Raw genomic sequence first — 20513 nt, 5'->3', positions numbered from 1 at the left:
CACACACACTCAATGCAAATAAATAAATAAATAAAAATTTAAAATAAGTGTTGATTACCTACTCAGTGCAAGGCAATGATTAGTGTGTTGTGAAAAAACTGGGCATGGATTGAATTTGGGTAAACTGAATCTCATTATGAATGCTGTAGGCCTAGGGAGGTTTGCAGAAATTCTTCAGTAATAATATGCATTGAATTTTTATATATTTTTGTTTTGAATATGAGATCTTCCTAAATGGTGGATTTTATTACATGTGAATACAAGCATCCCAAAGGATTTACAGATATAATTTTATTCATATCACAGATATACCCTGGCTCTAGGAAGGAAGCTCATAACAAATATTTTTTTAGATGTGGGAGAAAGGAGACTTATCCCTCCGCAATGACTCATCTGCACTTTCTACATTACTCAAGGGAAGAGATAGGAGCAATTTAACCCAGAAGCCCTGGCTTTCTACTTCTGGGCACTATACTACTTTAGCCAATTCTGCACAAAATGCCAAACGAATCAGTTAGGTTCTCTCTCGTTCTTGAAAATTCTCTCAAAATTCAGAAGGAAGTATGACAAGCAAACACTAGGAACTATAGTCAGCCCTTGGTAGCCACAGCTTCTGCATCCTTTTGTTCAATCAGGCATAGATCAAAAATATGTAGGACAGCCAGGCGTGGTGGTACATGCCTTTAATCCCAGCACTTGGGAGGCACAGGTAGGAGGATTGCCATGAGTTCAAGGCCATCCTGAGACTGTGAAATTCCAGGTCAGCCTGAGCTAGAGTGAGACCTTACCTCGAAAAACCAAAAAAAAAAAAAAAAAAAAAAAAAAAAAATATATATATATATATATATATATATATATATATATATATATATATATATAACAAACATACACAGGCTTTTGCTTTCTTGTCATCATTCCCTAAACAATACAGTGTGATAACTATTTACATAGTATTTGCATAATCATAAATAATACACAGATGATTTAACATATATGGGGGATTTGAATTGGCTGTATGCAAATATGATGTCATAAGGGACTTGAATATCTATGAATTTTTGTATCCATGGGGGTCCTGGATCCAAACCCCTGTGGGTACCAAGGATATTCCTAGATTCTGTTCTTCTGCGACAGCCAAGAAATGCCCAAGTCATGCTGAGGGATTTCCTCATGTTTTGGGGGGCATTTATTTATTCATTTGAAAAATTTAGGAAGAGCTTATGACATACCAGGCATTGTTATAGGTGATAAGTGATACTGGTGTATGTCCCTTTAAGTAAGACAGGCACAATTTTGTGGAATGTCTATTTTAGCAGGAGCAAAGAGATAATCAAACTTTTTTTTTTTTATGAGATAAGGTCTTGCTATATATTCCAGGCTGGCCTTGACTTCTGCCTCAGAATCCCAAGTACATTTATTCCCAAGTGGGTATAAAGGAGCACACCATCATGCTTGGCTAATAAATAAACCCATATTTAAAAAAAAAAAAAAACAGGGCTGGAGAGATGGCTTAGTGGTTAAGAGCTTGCCTGTGAAGCCTAAGGATGCCGGTTCAAGGCTTGATTCCCTAGGACCCATGTTAGCCAGATGCACAAAGGGGCACACGTGTCTGGAGTTCGTTTGCAGTGGCTGGAAGCCCTGGTGCGCCCATTCTCTCTCCCTTTCTCTCTCCCTCCTTCTCTTTGTCACTTTCAAATAAATAAATAAAAGTAAACAAAAAATATTTAAAAAAAACATACTGCAAGGAGAGAGAGAGAGAGAGATTGAGAGAGAGAGAGAGAGGGAATAGAGAGAATGGGTGTGCCAGGGCCTCCAGCTGCCGCAAACCAACTCCAGATGCATGCACCACCTTGTACATTTGGCTTTACATAGGTACTAGGGAATTGAACCAGGGTCCTTGGGCTTTGCAGGCAACGTCTTAACTGTTGAGCCATCTCTCCAGCCCTAAACCAACATCTTTTGTTTAGTAAATGAGTATAGTAGTTTCTCCTGATTTGCAGTTTTTCTGTCTTATGTAGCCCAGACTGGCCTTGAATTCACTATGTAGTAGAGACTGGCCTTGAACTGATCCTCCTGCCTCTGCCTTCCAAGTGCTTAAACAATAAGAATGTGTCACCATAGACAGTTTGCAGTTTCATTTCCTGTGGTTTCAGTTACTGATGGTTAACCTCAGTCCAGAGACAGTAAGTAGAAAATTACAGAAATAAATAATTCATGAGTTTTGAATAAATTTTATTATAGTATATTGTTATAATTGTTCTATTTTATGTTATTGTTATTTAAGTTATCTTTTACTATGCCTAATTTATGAATCAAATTTTATCATAGGTATGTATAGGAATAAGCATAATATATAAAGTTCTTTATTACTCATTGTTTTAGGCGTCCACTTGGGGTCTTCGAATGTGTTCTTTGTAGATAAGGGAAGTTACTATACAAGAGAATGAGTAAAGATGGGCATGGTAGAAATGTTATTTTAGCAATTTTGAAACTTATAATGCATTATCATTAACTACAGCCTCCCTGCTGTACAATAGCTCTCAAAAACGTATTTTCCCTGCTTAACTGATGCTTTGTTCTCTTTGAACAGCATCTTTCCATTTCCATTCTCTCTTCTTGCCCCCAGCCTTTGGTAACCACTCTACTCTGCTTCTGTAACTTTTTTTTTTTTTTTTTTAAGATTTCAAATATCAGTGAAATCATGAGATCTTTGTCTTTCTGTGCCTGGTTTATTTCATAAAACATAATGTCCTCTAGGTTCATCCATGTAGAAAATGGCAGAATTTTTCTTTTCTTTTTTTTCTCATTGTGGTGATGAGCATTGAACACAGGGCCTTGAAAATTTCCTTTTCTTGATGTCTGAATTGTATTTGAATACATGTACTACATTTATTTATCCATAAATTTGTCTATGGACACTTGGATTATTCCCACATATTGGCTATTGTGAATAGTGCTGCACTGAACATGGGTGTGCAGGTATGTCAACACCGACTTCAATTCAATTGGATACATAACACTGGATATACACCCATATGTATGTCCAGAAGTGGGATCCTAGGGGTGTTGTTTTAGCTAGAATAGTCAAGAAAGACCTCTCCAAGTAGGTTACTTCTGAAGCAGAGGCCTAAACAAAGTAAATGAGAGAGCGCCATGAGGCTTTTTGGCTGACAAGGCATAAATACTGGTAAAACGCCTGAAGTATGAGCAGAATTGATGTGTATGTGGAACAACAAGGAACCTCAGTGTAACTGGACTACATACAGTGATGTTGTAGGGAACAGAAGGGGTGTTCTGAGAGGCAGTTTTGAGCTGAGTCATATGGGCCTTGTAAGCCATGGTAAAAATTCTGAATTTTACTCTGTTGGAAGGTTTTGAGCAGACAGGGTTTGGGGTGTGTGTGTGCATGTGTGTTTTAGCCTCTGGCTGCTGTGAGGAAAATAGTGTGGGAGGGTAATGGGAAGACCAGTTAGGCATGTCTAAGTGCGATATTTGTCTGCAATATGACAGTTAATATATGATGGTGGCATGGGCTAGGATGGCACTAATGGAGGTAATCAAAAGGGAGCAAATTCTGCACATATTTGGAATACTGATGGGGTAGATGTAGGGAGTGAGAAAGAGAGGAGTTCATTGGAAGAGTGGGTTGCCATTACTGATATGAAGACTGTGGGGCACTTCAGGTTCATGGTTATTTTAAACCACCTCTCATGGGCCTTGCCATGAAGCCTGTGAGTCCTTCAATCAAGAATCCCTTTGTTGGGCTGGAGAGATGGCTTAGCGGTTAAGCGCTTGCCTGTGAAGCCTAAGGATCCCGGTTCGAGGCTCGGTTCCCCAGGTCCCACGTTAGCCAGATGCACAAGGGGGCACACGCGTCTGGAGTTCGTTTGCAGAGGCTGGAAGCCCTGGCGCGCCCATTCTCTCTCTCTCCCTCTATGTGCCTTTCTCTCTGTGTTTGCCGCTCTCAAATAAATAAATAAAAATTAAAAAAAAAAAAGAATCCCTTTGTGTTAAGACCCCTGAATGTCCTTGCCAGCTGGAAAAGCAATATGTGAAGCTATTATCTGCCATTTACACTGTGGTTGGAACTCATTTACAGGATCAGCCACAGGAGGGTGGGGGCCTAAAATAAAGTCATATCACAAACAAATGTCCTAATCATATCAGCCCTGGGCCCAGCTGTGTTCTATGCTGGGGTTAGCAATCACATCCTCCACAAAGGGCTGATCACAAAAAGCCACTTGTTCCTCTCAAGTCCAACAGGAACACAGCAGTGGCTTTTGGTTCTGGCTGTACAGAAGAAATGCTTGGAAGAGCTTTAAACATCCCTAGGCCCAAGTCTTATCCTAGACCAATTCCATCAAAAGTCCGGGGGTTGGGGTTAGAGCATCAGCACTGTGTGTGTGGGTGGATGCATATCAGCAAGTATGCACATGTGTGTGTGTGTGTGTGTATGTATGTATATATATATACATATATTGTTTTTAGAGGTAGGGTTTCACTCTAGCACAGGCTGACTTCATGTAGTCTCACCATGTAGTCTCAGGTGGCCTCAAACTCATGGCAATCCTCCTACCTCTGCCTCCTGAGTGCTGGGATTAAAGGTGTGTGCCACCATGCCAGGCTTTTAAAAATATTTCCCTTTCTTTATTTTCCTCCCTCCCTCCCTCCCTCCCTCCCTCCCTCCCTCCCTCCCTCCCTCCCTCCCTCCCTCCCTCCCTTCCTTCCTTCCTTTCTTCTCTTTTTTGAAGTAGGATCTTGCTCTAGCCCTGGCTGACCTGGAATTCATTATGTACTCTCAGGTTGGCCTTGAACTCACAGCAATTCTCCTACGTCAGTCTCCCAAGCTCTTGGATTAAAGGCGTGCACCACCACCCCTGGCGCGCACATGTGTGTGTGTGTGTGTGTGTGTGTGTGTGTGTGTGTGTGTGTGTGTATTTTAAGAGATGGTCGGATGCCCAGAAAATTTATTTTGGTCTTTCACGGTAGGGTCTCACTCTAGCCTAGGCTGACCTGAAATTCACTATGTAGTCTCAGAGCGGCCTCAAACTCATGGTGATACTCCTACTTCTGTCTCCTGAGTGCTGGTATTAAAGTTATGGGCCACCACATCTGGATTTTTGTGTTTTGTTTTTTTGAAATAAACATTTTTATTTATTTGAGAGAGAGAGAAAATGGGCATGCCAGGGTATCAAGCCACTACAAATGAACTCCAGATGCATGTGTCACCTTATACATCTGGCTTATGTGTATACTGAGGAATCAAACCTGGGTCCTTTGGCTTTGCAGAGGAGTGCCTTAGCCACTAAACCATCTCTCCAGCTCTTTTAAAGAAAATATTTATTTATTTGGAAGAGAGAAGGGGGGGAAGAGAGAGAGAGAGATGCCTATTTTTTTTAAGTGTCTGAGAGTTTCAAAGTATATTCAAGATAGCCACTGAGCTAAAGGAACCTTCTCATCCTGAGCCACGTGAAAAATTTGTTGGCAGCAGATGATACAGCACAACAAAATCCAGGGCGGAAGATCATTGCAGAAAGTGATTACAGTATTGATTATTCAGGGAGTCAATAAATACCTTTGTGTTTTGCATAGCTGGGTGCTTAAAAACTGGGTTTGGGGTTGCAGGCTGACAGAAGGGAAGGGAAGGGGTAAGATAAAAAGTCTGTAGCTTTGTCTGGGCAGATGGGTTTGACTCCATTTTCAGTCACTTGTTTTCCATAAAGATGCCACAAACACAAGGCTGGTAGAATGTTTGGTCGACATGACCACTGCCCTAAATTTCCCTTCACTGTGGTCATCTGCCACTTGTCTCCATGACACAGTATGCAGCAAGGCTTCTCTACAGACTGGAGTAGGACACACAGTCTACTATTCACTTTTACGTCTTAAGTGGAGGCTCAGAAAGAGGAGGATTTGGCTTTCTCAACATGTCAAAATTAGTAAGTAGCAGAGATGAAAGCAGAATCCTCATTTCCTGGGCCTTGGCTTATATTCCTACAGTAGGCTGAAGCTAGAAGTCCACTCCTGATCTTTTATTCAGTGCTTTTGGTTCTATCTTGGTCCTATAAAGTGGATTTGAACAGATGAATCTCAATTGGTATTGTTTTATGTATTCACTGACAGTGGAGAGACAAGCATTTGTTATTCTTGCAAAAATCAAAATTAGGGGTCTAGAGAGATGGCTTAGTAGGTAAGTGCCCTTGGTACACAAGCATGAGGACTGGTGTGAAAAGCAGGGCACTGGCTGCACATGCCTGTAACCCTGGTCCTCAGAGGAGCAGAAACAGCAGGATAGCTGAGTCTCCCTGGTCATTCTAAATCAGGGAATGCTAGGCAGTGAGAGACTCTCTCAAGAAAACAAAGCAGAACAATGATAGAGTGGGGCACCTGATGTCTTCCTCTGGTCTCTGGACATGCATACGCTGGGCACATGCATCTGTGCATAAACCACATGCACACGGCATACATACTAAACACTATGCCCTAAATGAAATAGATCCTATCCTAGAGATTTTTTTATACCACCACAATCAAAGGAATCAGATATTTACAGAAGCAAAACCACAAAAAAAGAGATGTGGAATTGCTACATTTTCAGGGATTATAATCATTTCTCAGTGTCTGTTTCAGAGCTATTTTCAGCTTGTTTATGCCTCATTCCTCATTGACCCTTGTCTTCATGGTCTTTAAGACTCCATCCTGTTCTCAGTGTTCAGCCCCGATCACTGAGGGTGACTCACTCATTGCCAGCTGGTCTCTGCTAGATGCCACAGAGTCATGTCTAGCTTTATGTTTAGATGCAGGTGAGGCCTGACTTCCAGTATGACACAATGTGGCTCTGAAAGGTCTCCATGTCCCATAGTATCTTCAAAGCTCAACATTAGGGCCTGCGGTTCTTAATGCTAGGGTCATCTGTTTTGAATTAAAATATTAAAAAAGAAAAATGTTGTATCAACACTTTAGGGCCCAGTAAAGGACAGGTCTGCATAAGCCAAATCTTGCCTACAGTCTGTTTTTTTTCTGAATAAAGCTATATTGGAAGACAGATGTAATAGTCATTTATATATTTCCTATGGCTGATTTTGGGTTACCTTATTTACGATGAAAAACCTAAAAATATTTACAATGTAGTCCTTTATAACAAGTTTGGAGACTAATGGATTATCATGGATTAAATTAACTTACTCTTTTTAAAACTTTTCCAGTAATAAGATTCATTGTGGAGTATTTATCAAAACGCTAAAGTCTAGGTCCATACCATTTAAAAGTCAGAATCCCTAGGAGAGTGGGGCCCAGGAAATCAATGTTGGTGAAGATGTTGCAACCCATTAAACATAGATTAATTGAGTACCTTAAACTTGAGACATCTAAGCTCTTCACTGACCCTATTTTCCCTCCCAGCAGCCAGGAGACTTATTTTGCAACAGGCACCTTTTCTGGCTAAAATGAATTTTGGCTTGAAACACGGGACTGGAATTGCTAAGTACCTTTGGGGCCCCTGCAAGCCCCTTGAAGCAAATATGAAGCCAGCAGCTAGGTGGAATAAGGAATTGAAGATAGAGCCTGCTTCTCCCTCAGGGCTGAATTCAGCAGCTGCTGATTCTTTGACCATTTTTTTTTTTTTAATTTGGTGGCTCTATTAGTACAGATTGTAGGGCTGTGATCACTCATATTTTGGCCAAAGTCAAGTAGAAGGCCAAATGTTTCAGTATAAGGCTCCGCTCTTACATTGTATAATGATAAGATTGGGGTAATTAGCAAATCCATCACCTCAAATATTTGTCATTTCTTTTTTGGTATGAAACATTTAAAATCCAGCTCTTTGAAATACACATTATTATTAACTATAGGTACCCTATTGTGCAATAAAGCACTGGCAACTTATCCTTCCTATCTAACTGTGGAATCCAAAATAGTTGATCGCATAGGAGTAGAGTAAAATAGTAGTTGACAGAGGCTAAGGAAGGTAGGGGGTTGGAAAAGGCTGAACAAAAGCCCCACTTTGATTATTGTAAGGATGGAGCTCAGGTTCTCGCCTGAAGCATTGCCCGTTTCCTGATTGGCCTTTCTGCAGGCTCATTGTCTTTGACACCTGAGCCTACTTACAATCAATTCCCATAGCAACCACTGTGGGCTCCCAGCACAATGGAGGGCTATCAGGGTTGCACTAGATGGGAACCAGGAAGCTTTCCTTTCAGCACTTAGGACTGCCTAGAGATGAATATGTCTTCTAACTTTAAAGCCCCCCACAAGCTACACTTGACCCTACTCTCATTCCTTACCTAGCCACAATGTCACCTACTGCTGCACTTGGTGTCTCTGTCCAGGTCCCTGCACACAGTGGGCTTGTTTCTACTTGTGGGCTCACTTCACACTGCTTCCTCCCTGTCTCTACATTTCAGGTCTCCCAGTGTCCCATTGGCCAACTAAATGTCATCTCTTCATTAATCCAAAGTCCAGCTAAATGTGGTGGTGCATGTCTGTAATCCCAGAACTCGGGAAGATAAGTCAGACTATGTGACATTAGTGAGAACCTACTTCAGAAACAAAAACAAAAACAAAACAAAAACTGGAAAAAAGAAAACCAGAAAGGAAAGATTTTAAAAAAAAAGGGCTGGAGATAATGGCTTAGCAGTTAAGGTGCTTGCCTGCGAAGCCCAAGGACCCAAGTTCCATTCCTTAGAACACAGGTAAACCAGATGCATGAGGTAGGGCATTAGGACATGCATCCAAAGTTCATTTGCAGTGGCTGGAGGCCCTGGCATACCTGTTCTCTCTCTCTCTCTCTCTCTCTCTCTCTCTCTCTCTCTCTCTCTCTCTCTCTCACACACACACACACACACACACACACACACACACTTCTCTCTACAATAAATAAATCACAATATTTAAAAAGCTCGTGTTTAAACACAGCAAGAAAACATTAACAGTTCCAATTCTTTGTCCTGAATTCTTCCCCAGTCCCTCTATTTCCTTCCATTCATTTCCTATAGTAATCTGTATTGCTTACCTCCTCAACTAGGCTCTACAAGAGGAGATGGCATTTTTTACCACTATGTTTCCCCATAGCATCACACATATACTAGGCCCAGATGAATACTGAATTATTTCATGAGTTCAGCAAATATGGTTTCAGTGCCTACTGTCTGTCAAGCACTCTACCTTAATAAGCTCTGTGGAAAACCAGTTCTTCTATAGTGGTTTCCATTATCCTGGCCTTTTTTTCTTTCTGGGCAGATAGTTCTAAGCAGAAGAGATTTAGGCTCTTTGCATATACTATGATTTCATCTGAAGGAACTGAACTTTGCTTTTATCAGGGCTATTCTAGGTCACAACCCAGGACGTTATCTATTTAATACATTAATTGAGAGAGTTAAAGGCACTTGCTTGCAAAGTCTGCAAGCCAGGATTCAATTCTCTAGCCACCCACGTAAAACTGGACAGACATTTGTTTGCAGTATCAAGAGACCTTGGATTACATGATTACACACATACATGCACACACACACACACACATAGGTGCTGAAGAGATAGCTCAATAGTTAAAATTCCCTTGCTTGCAACGCCTACTGGCCTGAGTTCAATTCCTCGGTGCAAATATAAAGTCCAGGGCATGCATCTGGAGTTTGATTGAAGCAGTAAGAGACCCTGGAGTGCTGATACATGTGTATGTGCATGCAGATACACACACACACACACACACACACACACACACACACACACACACACATACACACACGCAAATAAATTTTAAAATATTCTTGGGCTGGAGAGATGGCTCTGCAGTTAAGGTGCTTGCTTACAAGGCCTAATATCTAAGATTTGATTCCCAAGTAAAGCCAGATGCACAAAGTGGTGCATGCATCTGGAGTTCATTTGCATTGGATAGAGGCCCTGGTGCACACCATTCTCTCTCTCTCTCTGCTTGCAAATAAATAAATACATATATTTTGAAAACTAATTATTTTTTAAATTTTTTTGGTTCATTTTTATTTATTTATTTGAGAGTGACAGACAGACAGACAGAGAGGGAGAGAGAGAGAAAGAGGCAGATAGAGAGAGAGAATGGGCACGCCAGAGCTTCCAGCCACTGCAAACAAATTCCAGATGCGTGCACCCCCTTCTGCATCTGGCTAACGTGGGTCCTTGGGAATTGAGCCTCGAACCAGGGTCCTTAGGCTTCACAGGCAAGCGCTTAACTACTAAGCCATCTCTCCAGCCCCCAAAATAATTCTTATTGTGACGGTATGATAACTTAAAAAATAAATAAATGAAGATATATTTAAAAATATTATTTGAAGACCTACCATGTCCTAAGGGTACCAAGATTTATATATATCCATTGGTCACTCAAAGATTAAGGAACACCCTTATATATTTAGAGGCTTAATAGGTGACTATATATGCAATATAGGTTGACAGTTCATGACCCCTGAAAATATCTCCTCCAATGTATGCTGTCACTTTGTTAAAAGGAAAATGTCAAATGAGAGAGATATAGAATCATTTGGGAAGCCTTTTTCAAAAGACCAATACCAGATCCCTATCCCTAGAGCTTCTAATTCAATTAGTAAGGGCTAAAACCTGAATGTCAATGGTCTTAAAATGGTTTTAAGAGCTTCTCAGGTGGTTCTAATGAATAGGCAGAGCCAAGAACCATTACCAGCCACTGAATGCAGGACTAGACAATAGATCATTATCAGTCATGGAGTGCAGGAGCCTTGGAGATTATCTTGGGCAGTTTTTTCTAATTTCTACAGATCCTCTGAATCACCTGAGGATTATTATTACAAATACTGAGTACTAGGCTACAATCTGGACCTATTGGGAGGCTATCTTCTGAAATAAGTGATAATCAAGATTTAACATGGCAAGAGTTCAGAAAGAGGCAGCAGTCTCCATGCACTCCTCAAATGCCAAGTGCCTGCTGTGGACAAAATGCTGTTTCTCTGGATGCAGGAATATAACCTGGGGCACATGTTGGGCCCTCCAAAGAAGTTTCACTGTAGATTGAGAGAAAAGACTCTCCGTTGAGTTTTACTTGACATAGTAGCTCTATATTTAGTTGCTGTGAAAACTGAATTAATGAATACTGAACTGTTGCTACAAGATTTCACAGATTATAATTTCGATTCCTAAAAAAACTCATCCCATTAGATTCTATTTTCTTTATTTCACAAGGAGAATCATAAGTGCTAAGTGTCTGAACTGAGGTCACTCTATCTGTAGGAGCCAGATTTGGGATTCAAATCCTAACCAACTGGTCCTAAAGCTGATAGGCTCCCACTGTGTAGTGCCCCTTACTGTCTCCATCCTTTGGGCATCTCTCAACATCTTTGTCTCTCTCTTTCCCTCTGTTTTTTTTTTTTTTTTTGAGACAGGGTCTTCCTCTAGCCAGGCTGGCCTAGAACTCATTATGTAGCCAAAGCTGATCTCAAACTCATAGCCATCATCCTGCCTTAGTCTCTTGAGGCTTGGGAGACATGAGCTGCCTTGCCTGGCTCCTCTAGGAATCTCTGTATGAGAGCTGATACAAGAAGACACACTGTTCATGGCTTTCTTTAGTTTCAACTGGGAACTACATATCAGATAACTCAAACTCTCATGCCCTGTGCATGTCTGCAGGTGACCAGAAAACTTCCATAAGTATGGACTTGGGGGAATTACAAATAAGTGCTAGGGACAGGCAAATTTACATACACATAATATGTAGCTGAAGACTGAATGTCTATGTCCATGAATGCAAGGCTGTCATTCAGTTTGGGAAGTACTAATTTGGTTATACTGGTTGTCAAATATGTAGGGATTTTTTTCACACTGATTGGTAAGTGGCTGTTGTCCTAAATTTCTTGGGTTCCACCTGACCTCTCTCTAGGACAAGTAGTCTAAATAAAGGGTTAACATCTGGGACAACTAGGAAGCCAACAAGACCCTGTTCCAGTGTTCTTATTGGTTTACATTCAGATTGGTTGGCTCCTAAAGGTTTTTTTTTTTTAATTTATTTATTTGAGAGCAACAGACACAGAGAGAAAGACAGATAGAGGGAGAGAGAGAGAGAATGGGCGCGCCAGGGCTTCCAGCCTCTGCAAACGAACTCCAGACGCGTGCGCCCCCTTGTGCATCTGGCTAACGTGGGACCTGGGGAACCGAGCCTCGAACCGGGGTCCTTAGGCTTCACAGGCAAGCGCTTAACCGCTAAGCCATCTCTCCAGCCCCTCCTAAAGGTTTTGACTACCACCACTGTGTGTATGCACTCACGTCTTCATTCTTGCCTTTTTAGAGAACAAGGCCAAGAACTAGAACATAAGCATTGTGAGAGCAGGAACTATGGCAGTCTTGTGCACTTCTATATTCCTTGTCCATAAGAATGCTTAGAATAGTGGATATTCAATAAGCGCTTGATGAATGAATTGACAAATTAGAAACACTCATTGGGATGAATCAGGCAATGATGTATGGAAAACATGAGTATCCAACCAGGTTTTTAAAGAAACAGCCATTATTAGAAGAGATGAGGAATAGTATGGAGTCAAACATCTGTAGGGTACTAAGGCTTCAGAAATATACAAGGGTGAGAAGCAGCCTAACCTTGGGATAGACAAGTGGTGACATCAGAACTGGGAGAAAAGGGGAAGTTGGAAGCATGAGTATTGGAAAATTGGAATGAAGATGGGTCTGTGTTAGATTCTTCATTCTTCACCTTAGCCTGGATATTTGAGCTTAGGATATTTTCATCTTGATGGCTGAAAGCTGAGTTTCTTTCTTTCCTTCAACTAGTATTTATTGATACCTACTCTATGCCAGGTGCTATTCCAGGTGCTGGGGATACAGCAGTAACAAAACAGTCTCTTCTTTGAGGCTGTCATTCTAATATGGGACATAGATAATAAACATATAAGCATAATGTCTCATGGGAATGTAAGATGGTTGATAAAGACATATTGGAAAAGAATCTAGTAGTTAAACTAAACACATACTTTATGACTCAGAAATCACACTCTTGAGCATTTATCCCATAGGAATGAAAACTTATGCTCACAAATCTTTACACCAATGTTCATAGCAGCTTTATTTACAATAATCCCAAACTAGGTGCAACCAGATACCCCTCAATGGTAAATGATTATACAAACCGGTACATCCATTCCATGGGATACTACTCTACAATAAAAGGAACAATATTGCTGCACACAATTTGGATATAAATCTCAACAACAATATGCTTAGTGAAAAAAGCTTATCTCCAAAGGTTACATGTGGTATTGTGTTATATTATTGTGTTTACATACTGTTGTTGAAGTGACATTGCAGAAATCAAAAATAGTTGTTGACAGGAGTTTCATATGGGAGTGGGAGAAGTGGATGTGGCTATAAAATACAATATAAAGGATCTTTTTGGTGACAAGCTTTTCCAGTATCCTAATTGTGCTGGTGGATAAATAAACCTACACATGATAAATTTACATTGAGGTCCATATACATATTGGATCAATGCTTATTTCTTAAAAAAAAAAAAAGACAGGCTCTTGATATGTAATTTATTCTGGCCTGTAACTCAAGATCCTCTTGTCTCAACTTCTGGAGTAGTGAGATTACAGGTATGAGCCACTACATCTGGCCAGCTCTGATTTTCTGACTTGATATTGTATTCTACAGTTATGAAAGATATAACCATTAGTTGGCCAGGGAGGCCCCCAAGGCTCACAAAACAGTGCAGAGAATTGCCACTGCCATTGGTTGCACACCAGAATTATATGCCAAGAACTTATTGCTGAATTTGTTACATGATTGGGCCACAGGACATAAAGAAATCAAGCTGGAACTGGACTGGAGACTTCCTCCTTGTTGGCTAGTCCTCATAATGCCAGAAAGTGCAAGCTGTTAGCGGAAACTTTGCAGCAACAGACTTACTCAGCTGTAGACCCTATGTGCAACAATAGCGGGCAAAACAACTGGCTAGGCAAGATGATCCCACTGGTGCAATAGTAGCAAGTCTATTATAGGGGTAACTAACCACTTTCTGATTGAATTTGCTGCCACTCCACAGGAAATAATTCACATCTGGAATGGTCAAAAGCCTGTGGCTAGGAAGGTTATAGCCTATAGTGGGGAATCTACTACTGTTGTTTTGCTAAATAAACATTTTGTGTCCATCAAACTGCATTCTAAATGACTATGTTTATGTCCATAGATTAGTGCTGCAGTCAGACTTGGTTAAAGAAGCTTCTTTTTGAGTGGTCAGTGGGAACTTCACATACTCATAACTGGTCAAAATGCCGAGTTGGTTGTTGAATTCTCAGCCCTAGATAGGATATCTCTATCACCCCATTGAAAGCTCAGGGAACTTCATGGAAGATGTAGAAAGAATGTAAGAGCCAGACTAATGAGAAGGGTGCTGTGGAACACTGACTTCTGAGCTTGATATGGTGTTGCATTCTTGAACGCATACAAGCTATGATTACTTATACAGGAAGTGCACACACGATTGGGCTGGCCAACACCCTGTCATGGGAGAGAGTGTGGTTCATTGGGTTCCAGCCTTTCCTGGGGATATATATGCACATAATGATGGATAGGGGAGAGACATTTTCTTCAGCGGTGTAGTCGCTGGTAAAGTGCTCATGCCTGGAAATAAACCCTCACTCGTGCTTTTGCAAACAACTCCAGTGAGTCACTGGGTCACAATAAAGCTAAAAAAGACATGAATGTGCAAGTGGGTGAGTTTAGTAGAAGAGAATTAGTGGGAGTTAGAAGGGGGATAAGAGAGAGAAATGGGGGTTAATATGATTTGAATACATTATGTACTGGTATGAAAATATAATGAAACCCATTACTATGTATAATTAATATATACTAAGAAAAAAATTGTAAAAATACAACCATTGGGAACAACAGACCAATATATACAGTGTCTCTGTACTAGCTTTACAATTTTATGTGACCCTACAATTAATTCAAAACAAAAAGTTATAGAAAAGCAGTGTTTCAGCTGTGAAGAAAAAAAATAGCAATATATATGATAGGTAGATGTTGTCTTAGAAAGCATAGCCAATGACATTTGATGAGACCCAATTAACAGAATGACCAATGCAGTGTCTCTGATCAGAGTGGTAAATCCTTTTTGTGTGTGTTGGGGGGCAGCGGGAGGTGGGAGTAGGAAGCTGAGACAAGAATTTATGTAGCCCAGGATGGCCTTGAACTGGATATGTAGCTGAAACTGGCCTTAAACTCTCAAACCTACTGTCGCCAACTTCCAAGCACTGGGAGCATAGGCATGTGCCATCATGCCTGGCCAAGAGTAGTAAATTTTCACCATAGAAACAGTACATTAAGTGGAGGGACTAGTGGCTATTTTCAAGACAGGGGAGGTGAGGAATGACTGTCCATGGCTCATTAAGCAACTGTACATGTGCAGTAAGGTAAGAGGAAGGGACTATTCATAATACCCATGATGGGCCAGGGTTTGTTTGCTCTGAGAGAGAGTAGCAACTGAGGAAGACCTGTTTGCCTCAAGGTATTGTATACGCAGTTGGATATGTGTAAATGTTTTTTGTATGTAGTGAACTTGTGTAAGTGTATGTGCAAATATGTGTGAGCATATGTGTAAGTGTATGCATGTGCATGTGTGTTTGCATGTATATGTGTATAAGTCTGAAAAGGGTTGGGAGCCATGAGATAAGGTAGTTGATGTTGAGCTTGATTTGAATCCATCTTCCTGACTCAAGCCCAGGCTCCATTTTTAGCTTTACAAATAAACATGTCAGTTTTTGAAATATCTTCTTCTATACCCATGCCTGGAAAATCCTATTCCATTCTCAAGGCCCAGCTTAGGTATAACCTCCTTCAGCAGGGTGGGCCATCAGTGCTGGTAACATGGAAGTATTGCAGCTCTTGGACAGAACAGGTGGGCTGGAGATAGAGGAAGAGCTGGGATTTTTTCATGTAGAAATGTTATGTTTTTGCCGGGCGTGGTGGCGCACGCCTTTAATCCCAGCATTTGGGAGGCAGAGGTAGGAGGATTGCCGTGAGTTCGAGGCCACCCTGAGACTCCATAGTGAATTCCAGGTCAGCCTGGGCTAGAGTGAGACCCTACCTCAAAAAAACAAACAAAAAAAAAAAAGAAATGTTATGTTTTCATTTGTGAGGCAAGTTAAGATTTTTTAAAGGATATATGCTAGTGATAGCCACTGGCTTTTCTGAATTCAATGCTTAGAAGAGAGGTCTAGTGATTTTTCCTTTTAATAAGTAGTCCTGTTAATTATTACAATAGGAAGTATTTAGGAAACACTGGTCAACTCTAAATTTCTCAATTTAACAATGAAGAAATAGATTTAAAAAAAGGAACTGACCCCAGGTCACAAAACCAGCTAGTAATTATATCAGGCCAAAGATAAACTTCTTGTCCAACTCTATCTCTCAGCGACTTAATTTTTAAATCAATTTATTTTTGTGTGGTACTGGGAATTACCCCCCCCAGGGCTTTTCACATACTAGGCAAGCATTATACCACTGAACTACATTTCCAGCTCTCCCAGCAAATTTATATAGAATTCCTCACATACAGCGCTGTCTCACACTTTAGCAAGTACTTAAATGAATGAATGAACATGGAAGTTGGACACTGGACAGATAAATTTGGATGGGACACCACAAGAAAAGTTAGAAGATACATTTGAAAATTTGGCAATGGGCAGTGTAAGTGGGTAAAGCAGTACTGAATAGCTCTTCAAAATTTTCCACCCTGGATGTGGAAATAGACATTGTAATCAGTAGTTATTCTTTCAGTTCACTCCTAAATCCTTGTCTCACAATATGTCTGTCTAGTCTCTGATCCCCCTCCCATCCCAGGTTGCTGCTTTCCAAGATCGAATCATCTTTTCTCAGGAAGGAGGAAGGGCAGATGGCACAGAGGCTCACTCACCTGATGAGTGTGCAGAACTGTAAGAACGATGGATTCCTTAGCATGCCTACAGAGACAAGAGGGAACAGGAGAGCAGTGTATCATGCACTAGGTATACATCTAGTACAAGAAGCAACACCAGAATTTCCCCCTGGGTTGCATTCAAGTATATGTATTAGGACAGAGGATAATCTGACAATCTGCATGGATGCTTTGCCTCCCATCATTTGTGGAGGCTGACACAATATCATCCATATTGGTTCACACAGACGCCCGACAAGGGTGTTAGCATGACCTCTGGGTTTGTCACTTTTTGAGGCTTCTGTTCATATTCTCTTTCACATTCTCTGTGTAGAAATCCCCAAAACTTAGGAACCATTTTATCTGTAGACTAGAAAATTCTCAAGGAAAACTACAGGCCTGAATTACGGAACTCAGAGTGCACACAGCCAGAGAGTCCTGGGAACCATGTACAATGATTATTGGCAATTTAGTATTTAAGCAAGAGGAGAAACTCAAAGGAAAAACCCAAAGGAGGTCATTTGGTCATTGTGACTCATACTCAGCAGATTTGTTTTAATTGAGGGACTGAAAAATGAGAGCCAGGGAGCAACAGATGGGAGCCAAGGCTCTCCAGATAACAAATATTCAAAAGGAGGAAGAATTTGAAACTCCCAACAAGAATTATGCCAGCGATCAAAGAGGCTGTGAGGATGAAAATTCTCTCACAGGAATAAATTTTTTTAAATAACCAAAAGAAATGGAAATAGTTTGCCCTGAAGGAGCTTCTCCTCTCCTTGTTGGCATTTTTAAAATGTTTATGGGAACAAATGCATCCAAGAAGGAGAGTCATACCAGACCTGATGGTACATACCTACAATCACAGCCACTAAGGGGGCTGAAACAGGAGGATCACCAGCCTAGGCCACTTAGCAAGGTGCTGTCTCAAACATCAACAATGAATAACCTCAATTCTGGGTATTCTTGTCTTGTCTAAGGCCCCTGCATAAAGGACTTTGAACATTTCCCTTAGCAGTGAGACAAAGTCTATATATGAATCAGCTCCAAGATCTGGGATGTTCCCAGAAGCAAAGACTTGGGTTATAGGAGAAGTCAAGGGAAGCTGGCTATTTACTGTGAATAGAGAAAGGGGCATAATGAAGGTCACATGGCTGATCTGCTCCAGTCCCTGCCAGCTCTCCCATTTCATTTGGAAGACAGTTAGTCCTTACTATGACATACAAGGTTCTCCATAATCTGGATCTATTTTCTACAACCATCTCTTCCTTTACCTGATTCTAGTCACATAAGCTTCTCCCTTGTTCCTCATCCAAGGCAGACTCATTCATCTCTCTTCAGTACCCTTCCTTCCTTCAAGTCTTTCTTCCAACAACACTTTCTCAATGAAGCCTTCACTGGCCACAATGTTTAAAGTTACAATCTATGCCTTTGTGCCCAGTACTCCTGATCCTCTTTATCCACTTACATTATACTTTTCAATAATGTTTATTGACTCCTTATATACTGAACATATAATTACTTAGTTATCTTCGCTGCTTATGGCATATCTTCTCATGACTATAAGTTTCAACAAACCATGGCCTTTTGTCTTGTATCCATTGCTGTATCTTTCGTGCCTAGGGTAGTGCCTGGGGCATGGTGGGTATTGAATTCTCTCTATTCACTGAATGAACGTATCTGTGAGCTCTTGCATAACCTGAGTTATGAAAAGAACAAGGTTACTTTTGACTTTAAAGGAGCTCTGGAATCCCTAACAAAATTGAGCCACCTTTTTGTAGAATGAAAATACAGTCAATAGAAACAAAGCAGTTACATCCAAGGGATCAAGCTGAAGGAAGGCACCCCAGCATGTCCTGATAGAGTTAAAAAGAATGCTCCCCATATTGATGTGGTAGTGGAGAGTGAAGAGTGATGGGTGAAGGGTAGAGGGTGAAGAGTAGGGGAATGCAATGGACAAATGAACTTGGAAAAGAGACAAATGAAATATCACTAGGGATCAGAGGGATTTCAAGGCATTGAGCTACAGAAGGAGCACACGGAGAGAGATCTGCTCTGGACTTCAGGACAGAATATTCCAATACTCAACTCCCTGAGCAGATAAGAGGATATTTCACCTTACACATAGTGTAAAGTCTGCTTTTGAAAACCAGGGGTGGCTCTGGGAACAGGTGGACTTTTGGGAGTTCCAGAAAGATGAGTAGAATAAACACTCTGAACCAAATACAACTTATGTAGACAGAGATGGAGGGAGGGAGAAGGAAAGGGAGAGAGAGACACTCAAACTTGGGTTAGCCCATGAAATTTAGTTTTTACCTCTATCTTTTAATTACCTATCAACAAAACTATGGAATGGTGTGAGCATGTTCTTTGTGTAGAAGGGTAGTGTGTATGAATATGTGTGTTGGTGGTAGGATTAGTCAAAGACAAGGTGCTTACTCTGCATTCTCAGATGGTGGTGGTTCTCCCAAACTCCCTTTTTTTCTCAGGTGCTTCCATCTGGGGAGGATGTTAAGGTGTCATGAACACTGTGGGTAGAATCCTTTATAGCAGCAAGTTCCATTCCTCAATCCACTGGGTGTAGATCCCTGATTTGCTTCTGGTTTGTGTGTGTGTGTGTGTGTGTGTGTGTGTGTGTGTGTGTGTGTGTGTGTGTTTGTGTATGGGGGGCAGAGGAGGTGTGAAAAATGACTTTGCACGTACTGTGTTCATCTCAGAGTGTTCTTTTAATGGCTTGTTTGCTTCTCATAAGTCACTTGGCCTGTCCCATTGCACAGCAACCCCACAAAAAAAGGGCTTTAATGAAGACATAAGTTGGGGAAGAGAGGAAATGAGGCTGGAGTAGGTGCATCTTCTTTCTGTCTACTTACATCTTCGGAGCAGGATAAGGCTGAATGTTAGAGACCTTTGGTGACCCTGACTGGCTGGACCCTATAATTCTAGGTGGCCAGGAGCCCTGGGCTAGGGCTGATCTGCTGGGAAAAATCCTTTCCAGGAGCTCAGGATAACAGTGGTATCTGTTTGCTTCTGGTGGGGCAGGGGTGGGGATACTGTTCAGCTCCTGTCAAGGCCCCAGAGGCCCCTGTTACCTGATGAGTTCTATGAACCTCTCCCTGGAGGCTTCACTCACGTCCTCCTCATTAATAGCCACAATCTGGTCACCAGCCAGGAGCTTGTCCTCAGAGGGGCCTCCTGCAGAGGAGAGGAGAGAGGCGTGAGGGCTTAGAGCTATTGCTGGGAAAGGACAAGTATGGACAAGAGCTACAGTGCTTGAGGGAGTTGAAAGAGACAGACAGAGGGAGAGAGAGAGAGAGAGAGAGAGAGAGAGAGAGAGAGAGACCGAGCCAGAACTCATAAGAATCGATTAGAGGCCTACAGATGATGCAGGCTGTGGGGCAGCAACAGGGGTGCTGGGTGCTCTTCCAGCTCTGGATGCTAGATATAGAGATTACAAGAATGACGAGAGAATACTGTGGAGAATGGAGTGAAGCTTTAGTGGGGCATGGTATGGGGGCTAAAGGCCCCAAGCCTAGACCTTGTATTCAGATGATGTAAGTGCTTTAGTGTCTTGATTCTAAAGAGGAAGTGTCTTTTA

The 20513-nt window shown here is 41.3% G+C and overlaps 1 protein-coding gene across 5 annotated transcripts in view; it reads right to left on the bottom strand.

Moving 5' to 3' along the window:
• Frmpd3 (FERM and PDZ domain containing 3) overlaps positions 1-20513 on the bottom strand; it is a 163427-nt gene that overhangs the window by 57352 nt on the left and 85562 nt on the right. For 2 of the 5 annotated variants that reach the window (XM_045140662.1, XM_045140658.1), the window contains exons 3-4: positions 20008-20110; positions 16922-16967 (exon numbers count right to left, since the gene is read on the bottom strand). The exons of 1 other annotated variant lie outside the window; for it this stretch is intronic. In XM_045140662.1, coding sequence (XP_044996597.1) covers positions 16922-16967; positions 20008-20110 — 149 coding nt within the window. Of the gene's footprint in view, positions 1-16921; positions 16968-20007; positions 20111-20513 lie in introns of those variants that run through there. 2 more of the 5 variants (XM_045140659.1, XM_045140661.1) reach the window with 2 other exon arrangements.

This window comes from Jaculus jaculus, chromosome X, assembly GCF_020740685.1.
Source record: "Jaculus jaculus isolate mJacJac1 chromosome X, mJacJac1.mat.Y.cur, whole genome shotgun sequence".
NCBI lineage: Eukaryota > Metazoa > Chordata > Mammalia > Rodentia > Dipodidae > Jaculus > Jaculus jaculus.
This window is presented reverse-complemented; position numbering and strand designations above follow the sequence as displayed.